Here is a 7963-nt window from a genome sequence, read left to right as displayed (position 1 = left end):
TTTCTTCCGAGTCTTAATCTTGAAACAGGTAATACGCTTGTTAAATCGCCACGCAATCCAGACAGGTTCTCGCAATTGTCTTTCATGTAGGATCTCGAGAGGCAAGCGATAGAAGTATCACTAAAAAGGGAGCAAGCTCCTACTTCATTGGATATATAATGAAAATGGGGATTTCCAATTAATATTAACTCAAGTTATTATTATTGAAACTCGAAATAAGAGTTGAATACAATTTGCTTCTTGATTAGTAGAAGCTTACTATGAGATGCTTTATTGAAAGTCAAATGGAATCCTTTTGCTTCATTTATGAAGATTTACCACGAGTTTTTCTATATTAGCCCAAAAAGGATCACTTTCTTGTGTTATGGTGCTCTTTTTCTTAGTCTAAGCGAATCTTGTCTTCGTTATTTACAAATATACAAAGGCTTAAAATATAGCAAATTATACTAAGGTCAAAAGGGAATCTCCATCAACGGAAAAGGAAAAGGACCTTTTTTCAGAAGGAGAGATATTAAAAATTTAAAATGTCCAAAATATCCCCATAGTTTAAGCCGACTTTTGTACAAATTCGTAAAAGGAGCTAAGGACAAACTCGTCAACAAAGTTTTCAGCATCTCGTCATTTATAACCTGCCCCTCTATCACAAAACCCTATCACTCTCTGCTCCCGCATACGATTTATATTTTTCCTATTTTTGTCCTAACATTTTTCCTGCAGACGCTTCTGCTCAACCCTAGCCCTAATTTCCCCGACCAAGATCCAACTTTTCTCTGAGATTCTGTAAGGTAAGAGCAACTTTCCTCTCAAATCTCTGATTTTTGTACGTATTTATCCATATTTTACTTCGATTTTAAATTACTGATATTTTGTGATTGGATCTGGCGTATTTTGTAGTAATAGTTCATAGCAAAAGAATGGGCGAGAACAAGGAGAACGATGCATATGAAGAGGAGCTTCTCGACTATGAAGAAGATGATGAAAAACTCCCTGATCCCGTCACCGGAAAAGTCAACGGCGAGTCCGCCAAAAAGTGAGATCTTCATGCCGATATTAAATGTGTCTGTTTTTTCTATGTTGTTTACACTGGAACTATTTTCTTTAATTTTAGGCTTACGTCAATGTTTTTTAATCCTTTGTTGTATTTCTTAGTAATAATATTTTGTAACATAGTTATGAAGCCTATGTTCATGCGTTATGGTTTGGTCCAACCTAGTTAGTTGATTGAAATTATGCTATTATGCTTCGTATTTTATGTTGGGGAAGCTACGTGCTTGAGAATTTTTTGCTGCTTAAAAATTACATTATTTTGGGTTTCTGATCCTTTTCCTGCTTGAAATAAGCCTATATCTCTATTTTTTTTGTTTGTCTGTTATTGAGTTGTGTATAGTTAAGAATTAGAGGTTTTTATGACCTTTTCGTATGTTTTTTCCCCATCTGTTTATTGGTATGGAACCGAACTTGCCTAAATAGAGTAGAAAAGATATAGAGGAATAATATAGCCAAACTTAGCTAGTTTGTGATTGAGCCTCAGTAGAGGCGGTTCATTTTTTATATTTTTAGAGGTCAAATATATTAGTAATGAAAAGAAGCAGGTCTGAGTAGATTGAAATATCAAGGATTCAGTTAGTTAATTTTGACTAGTTTGGGTGGAGGCTTAAATGATTGATTGATTGATGTACATTCTTTATCTATGTTCTTGTTGATAATTTTTTTTGTATTTGCTCTATAAATATTTCCATGGTGCTGGCTTGCTGGGATAGTCTAATGTCAATCTGACACTTTTCAAACTTGTCAATTTTTTGTTGTATTTTCTCAAGGGTTTTCTTTTTTGATCAGTACTTGGGTGGTATTTATTTCTGTGACCCCCTTTGATCTGCTTTGTCAAGCTAGAAATTTTGTATACTTCGAATCAAGTATTAATTTTATGGTCTTTTTTTGGTGGATGCAGGGGTTATGTTGGTATTCACAGTTCGGGTTTCAGAGATTTTCTTCTTAAGCCAGAGCTATTGCGGGCTATTGTGGACTCTGGGTTTGAGCATCCTTCCGAAGGCAAGTTATCTTGTACCTGGACATGTTTTCCTTCCTAACCAAAATTGTCTATTTCAGTACTGTCCTGTAAAAAAAATTGATAATAAAATCTTTGAACTTATTTGCGGTGGCCTCTTCTAAGCATTCTCCTCCTCCAGTCTTATCTTCTTTAATTGAAGCTAATAAGTGTGTAAAAATAAGTATATGTTTGCTTGCATTTCCTCACCAAAATAATGCTACCGTTGGTATGTGGATAAGTGCAAGGATTTAGGATTTACGGTCGAGTACAAAGCATATTCCGTGCTTAGTTTCCTCTTTCCTTTGAATCAAGCAAAAAAAAAAGGGGGGGGGGGTTCTTTTGTGCTGAATAGAAGAAATAAGCTATGAAACATGGATCATATGTGTTCTATGTCGTGCCCAATTCCTTTTTATTGAAACTCAGTAGATGCAGAATTGTATCCTTTTGGCTTGTTGCGCTTGTGTATGGATTGGTGTTAGATTTTGAACACCTCTAGTTTTAAAGGAATCTCAATTTCCCTCAAGTGACAATTTACCAGTAGAAGAAGATATTCATTGGGGGGGGGGGGGAGGGATATAGAGTAGCCATATGTGGGATTTAAACTATTTTCGTGCTGAGGCGTTATTGGCTGATTTGATTAGCTCATAACCCTCCCATGCCATGAATATCATCAGAGCAAAATTTTAATTTTCTGAGAACTGTGATAGTCAGGTGAACAATAGTGGCCCAATGTGCACTGCTATCGTCATTTTTTTAAGTGGTGCAGTTCCTCCAATCCAGTATACTTCTTTGCTAGTTGTAAGTCGTTTATCATAAATTTGAGTAAGACTAGTGTTCGTTGGACTAAGAGGAAGGCCTTGTAAAACTTTGTGAGTCCGGTCCAATTTTCCAAGTGAACCTTTTATTTTAACCTGTTTTGACGTTTATGCATTTGTGGGCTCAGTCCTTTATTTTCCCTGGAGCTTGTTGCTTTCTATGTAGTGTGGCGTGGAGAGAAACTATTATAGGGTTCTGAAATCTGGTCATAAGCTGTTGTAAGAGCTACCTACTATAGTAGGCTGTTGTCTCAATTTTTCCTTTTAGGTTCTGCATCTGTGTAGGGTTTTATAAGTGTGCTTATACAAGTCTTTTATTATTATTGTTGTTGTTGTTTTTGCTGTTGTTATTATTGTTATCATCATCATCGTTATTATTATTCTCATTTTTTGTTCTCCTTAGACCGTAATATTCTTCCTTCTAGGTTGTTCTTGACAACTTCTTTCTATCTTCTGTTTTCAGGTAAATTACTCCTACCACTACTAATTTGGAGATGTACAATGGTAAAATTTTTAAACTGAAACTGAGGTCTCGTTGGCTTCCATGTATTTGGTTATTCATCAGTGCAACACGAGTGTATTCCACAAGCTATTCTGGGAATGGATGTTATTTGCCAAGCTAAATCTGGAATGGGCAAAACCGCTGTTTTTGTTCTTTCAACTCTGCAACAGATTGAACCTGTTGCTGGTCAGGTTGCTGCCCTGGTTCTATGTCACACTAGGGAATTAGCTTATCAGGCATGTATTCTGATCTGCAAGTTTTCTGTTTTTCATTCATACGAGGTTAAATGATGTCTAATTTGCTAACCTGACAAAAAAGGATGTTTAATTTGCTAACTAATTACACTATCTGCAGATCTGTCATGAGTTTGAGAGGTTCAGCACATATCTGCCCGATATCAAGGTTGCTGTTTTCTATGGTGGTGTCAACATCAAACTCCATAAGGAGCTGCTGAAGAATGAATGTCCGCATATTGTCGTTGGAACTCCTGGAAGAGTACTTGCATTGGCAAGAGAAAAGGACCTGTCTTTGAGGAATGTGAGGCATTTTATACTAGATGAATGTGACAAGATGCTTGAATCCCTTGGTATGTCTTAGCTAAGCTTTTTGTTACATAACTTTCGCTGCTAGAGTTACTATCATCTTTACTCTTTGGTAATACTTTTCTTAAGTACATCTGTTGCATACGCAGACATGAGGAGAGACGTGCAGGAGATCTTCAAAATGACGCCTCATGACAAGCAAGTCATGATGTTTTCTGCAACTCTCAGCAAGGAGATTCGCCCGGTTTGCAAGAAATTCATGCAAGATGTAATTTCCTGTGGCCAGTTCTTGATTTTAGAAGTCTACCGTTTTTCCATAATTTCAGCTTTCTCCAGGCAATAATTTAGTGTATTCTTTTGGTATAACCATTGTCTCAACTTAATTTTACTGGGGAAGTGAATAAAGATAAGGTGTCTTTGGAGCTGGTAGCTGTAAAAGCTGTGCTTCGCAGCTATTTTTTCCATTAAGGTTGTAGTTCTATGTTTTCTTGGGTTTGTCTGTCATCTTTGTTCTTCCATGTTCTTGTCCCATAGTTAAAGATGTAAACAGGGGTGGGAAAGATCTTTACTGTGGAAATGGATGTCAAGAGGGTGGGGATGTTAGTGGAGAAGGGTCAATCTGGGAGGTTGATGCTTGGAGTCCTACTGGAAGCTTTTTGGTAAGCGCTGTAAAAAGACATGTTGAACATGGGGGACTGGTTGGGTGCTTTTACTCTTAAGCTGCAAGGAGAAAATTCACAGATGGAGGATCTTCATCCATCGTTCATTTCGTAATCAGATTCCCTTAGCTCACGAAGCTCCTAATATCCTTTACTATAACGTTTATTCCTTTCAGCCAATGGAAATTTATGTTGATGATGAGGCCAAGTTGACCCTGCATGGACTTGTACAGGTACATTGTTGAAGCCTAATGTTTTGCCTTCATTTTATTACTTATCACAATCTTCCTGAAGTTGCTTCTATTTGATGGCAGCACTACATCAAATTGAGTGAAACTGAGAAAAACCGTAAGCTCAATGACCTGTTGGATGCTTTGGACTTCAACCAAGTTGTTATTTTTGTCAAGAGCGTGAGCAGAGCAGCAGAGTTGAATAAGTTACTTGTGGAGTGTAATTTTCCAGCTATCTGCATCCACTCTGGCATGACTCAGGAAGAAAGGTAAGCCCGACTTCTGGTTCAACTTCTCTTGATATTATCTGCTTATGCACTCAGGGGTTGTTTGGTAGGTTGTATATGAATAGTACTGAATAGGGTGTATTAGTAATGCTGGGATTAGTAATGTTGGGATTAGTTATGCTGAGATTATTTTTTACCGATTATTTGGTTTGGTGCATTAAAACTAACATGCATTGCATAATTTTTTTTAAAAATTGTTTGTTTATAGAAATACCTCCATGCATTAACCTGCATAAACTTCTTTGGAAAAGGTTTTGATTGGGCAGTTCTGTTACATGTATTAAAAACCATGGTATTGCTAATGCCATGGTTTGCCATGTATAAGAATAGTACTGAATAGGGTTTAGAACTAGGTTGAAAAACACTATCAAACAAGGGATAACAATGCCAAAGCTAATACATGTATTGTTTTCCCTAATATGTCCTACCAAACGACTCCTCAGTGTTTACTCAATGTGAACAATGATTTTAATAATTGTCTGTGACCATGAGAAGTCTATTGTCAACGAGATTATCAGTTCCTCGACAAGATTCCATCCCCCCTCCCCCCAGGATTTGTGGTATTAGTTGTGTTAGAGGAACAAGGTTCAGAAGCATTTTTCTTTAATGTTTTTGCGCATCTCTTCAAATGTTCCCGTTGGAGTTATTTGCTTGTCCATACATTTCATTTGATTTCTTGAAGGCTATTGTGTTTGTGTATTAGAAGAGACAGTAATCATGTTATGCTGCTTGATAGATTGACACGCTACAAGGGTTTCAAGGAAGGGCACAAGAGAATTCTTGTGGCGACTGATTTGGTTGGGAGAGGCATAGACATTGAAAGGGTTAACATTGTCATTAACTATGACATGCCAGATTCTGCAGATACTTACCTTCACAGAGTATGTCCTATCTGTCCTTGAACTCATTTTTTTCAAGTTCTGAATTCTGATCCTGTCCAAGTAGTCTTATTGTTTAATCTTGAATGATACTGATAGGTGGGAAGAGCTGGTAGATTTGGAACCAAAGGCCTTGCCATAACATTTGTGTCCTCCGCATCAGATTCTGATGTTCTCAATCAGGTTGAGAGTCAGACGTCCACTTTTTTTTGGGCTCCGTTATGATTTATAATGCCATCCGTATTAACATCAGTTTTTTATGCTTTCACCTACTGTAGGTTCAGGAGAGGTTTGAAGTGGATATTAAAGAACTTCCTGAGCAGATTGATACTTCTACATACAGTATGTCCTTGATGTTTACTTCTGAAGCTTTGTTGACTTTTTTCGATGTTTGCTTTTTCTTCTTGTTGCAAATCTGATTGTGAGCATACCTGCAATCGCAATAAGAAAAGATTTTTCATTGTACAATTCCCTAGGCTTTGGTTCAACGAAAAAGCTAGTACATTGCAGGATATGTGGTTGGTACATGTCACAAATTTGAGATCTTTTTGGGGAACCAAGCTTTGGTATTTTAATGGAGAGTGTAGAGGTGTGGGCCATATCCGTTTGAGATTGGAACAGTGAATTGCTCTTTCATAAAAAAGAAAATTTAAGTATATTTCGTACTCTATATCCTGGAAACCCTCGGTGCCTACTAGGATTTGCATGACTTCTTTAGGAGTATGTTTCTTGAAGTGGTTCGTGATGTGGTACAGTAATGGTACAAAAATAGAATCATAATTCCTCTTAAAATTCTATTGCTTTTGAGATATTCTATGCATTAGTCTTGTGGTTTATTTATTTGTTGGTTATTTGATCAATTTTTTTCGGGAGCTCACACTAGCATATCTTGTGTACAGTGCCATCTTAGTGGGTCTGAGGCCTGCCTAGCAAATGTTGAAGTTGATTTGCTGAAGACTGGGAGTGGCGATGATGTTTCTGCTTTATGCAATATGGTTAGAATTGCGCGGAGGCTTCCTCTGCTTTGGCACTTCTGGATTTCCTGTACCCTCATCGGACCTATGCTGTTCCTACATTAGCATGGAAATGTCTTAATGTTATGATACCCAGTGTTCTAGCTAGTACCCAAATGGATGGATTATTCTGCTTTAGTTGTTCATACCGCTGCTAGCTAATGTTATATACTCATTTGTTCAAGTTTCTGGAGTTACTTTTCTCTGAAATCGTGCCTCTGCAAAATGGTGTGGCAGCTTGGTGGTGGGTTGGTATCATCTGCAGTTGCAGAAATTCAGTGGGAATATCAATTTGGAACTTTTTTTGGTTTAGTATTAACATGCAATATTTAGTTTCACTTTGGTGAATTGCTGGCTGTTAGTACCATAATCGATAGAGAGGAAATCTCAAGGCAGGTTGAGCATTATATATGTATCGGGGTTTCTGCTAAGTCTACCTGTTATCATATTTTAGCCTAGCTTGAAGTTGTGTTGGAGTTATTTATCTTGACAACTGATGTTTTAGTGTCATTGTAATTAGCCATCTTTGTAGACTTGGTTGCTGTGAGTATGGTTAAATTGTCTTACAATCTACGCTCTTTATGCAAGCTTTCTATTTCTTTAAGAATTCAAATTCAAAGTGCTGTCTTTAACTGGTAATATCAATTAGTTTAATGCAAAAACGATGGCACCTTGTTCCTTCGGGTAATTTCTTTTGACATTGTTTGATGTCTTTTCATCTTTAAACGTCAAACGCAAACCAACATTGTTCGACTTTAAATTGAGTGATGACAAATTCCAATATCGAAAGGACGTAATGTTTCAGTTATTGTTATTTTAATTTTTGAGCAGATCAATTAGAATTAAATGAAAAGCTTTCTACAACAAGAGCACAATCAAACTCACCAGGCCAAGTATTTTGGTGGTTCCTGTTTGACCCATTTCTTGACGTAGCAAATTTGGTCCAATGACCAGGTAAAGCTCTAGAGAGAGAGAACTTGTTTTTGTCCG

At 37.1% G+C, this 7963-nt stretch overlaps 1 protein-coding gene across 2 annotated transcripts; it reads left to right on the top strand.

Moving 5' to 3' along the window:
* The first annotated feature begins 646 nt into the window (after positions 1 to 646).
* LOC109243637 (DEAD-box ATP-dependent RNA helicase 56) lies at positions 647 to 7553 on the top strand. 2 transcript variants are annotated; one of them, XM_019410594.1, is made up of 12 exons: positions 647 to 785; positions 895 to 1030; positions 1949 to 2049; positions 3428 to 3600; positions 3719 to 3950; positions 4056 to 4174; positions 4742 to 4798; positions 4880 to 5064; positions 5819 to 5963; positions 6060 to 6143; positions 6239 to 6302; positions 6860 to 7553. In XM_019410594.1, exons 2-12 carry the CDS (start codon positions 915 to 917, stop codon positions 6868 to 6870), a joined length of 1287 nt encoding a protein of 428 aa, XP_019266139.1. In that variant the 5' UTR covers positions 647 to 785; positions 895 to 914; the 3' UTR covers positions 6871 to 7553. The 2 variants fall into 2 exon arrangements, with proteins under 2 accessions (XP_019266139.1, XP_019266142.1); XM_019410597.1 differs by having other exon boundaries at positions 3326 to 3600.
* Positions 7554 to 7963: the final 410 nt, after the last annotated feature.

Source organism: Nicotiana attenuata, unplaced genomic scaffold, assembly GCF_001879085.1.
Source record: "Nicotiana attenuata strain UT unplaced genomic scaffold, NIATTr2, whole genome shotgun sequence".
Taxonomy (NCBI): domain Eukaryota; kingdom Viridiplantae; phylum Streptophyta; class Magnoliopsida; order Solanales; family Solanaceae; genus Nicotiana; species Nicotiana attenuata.
The sequence above is the reverse complement of the archived record's forward strand: the minus strand, read 5'-3'. Positions and strand labels throughout refer to the sequence as shown.

What these genes read in the sequence shown, in the direction of transcription:
- LOC109243637 (XM_019410594.1), top strand. Translation starts at nt 915, where the DNA reads ATGGGCGAGAACAAGGAGAACGATGCATATGAAGAGGAGCTTCTCGAC. An exon ending in CAGATACTTACCTTCACAGA is followed by an intron (nt 5,964 to 6,059) that starts GTATGTCCTATC and finishes TGATACTGATAG; the next exon opens with GTGGGAAGAGCTGGTAGATT. An exon ending in ATTCTGATGTTCTCAATCAG is followed by an intron (nt 6,144 to 6,238) that starts GTTGAGAGTCAG and finishes CACCTACTGTAG; the next exon opens with GTTCAGGAGAGGTTTGAAGT.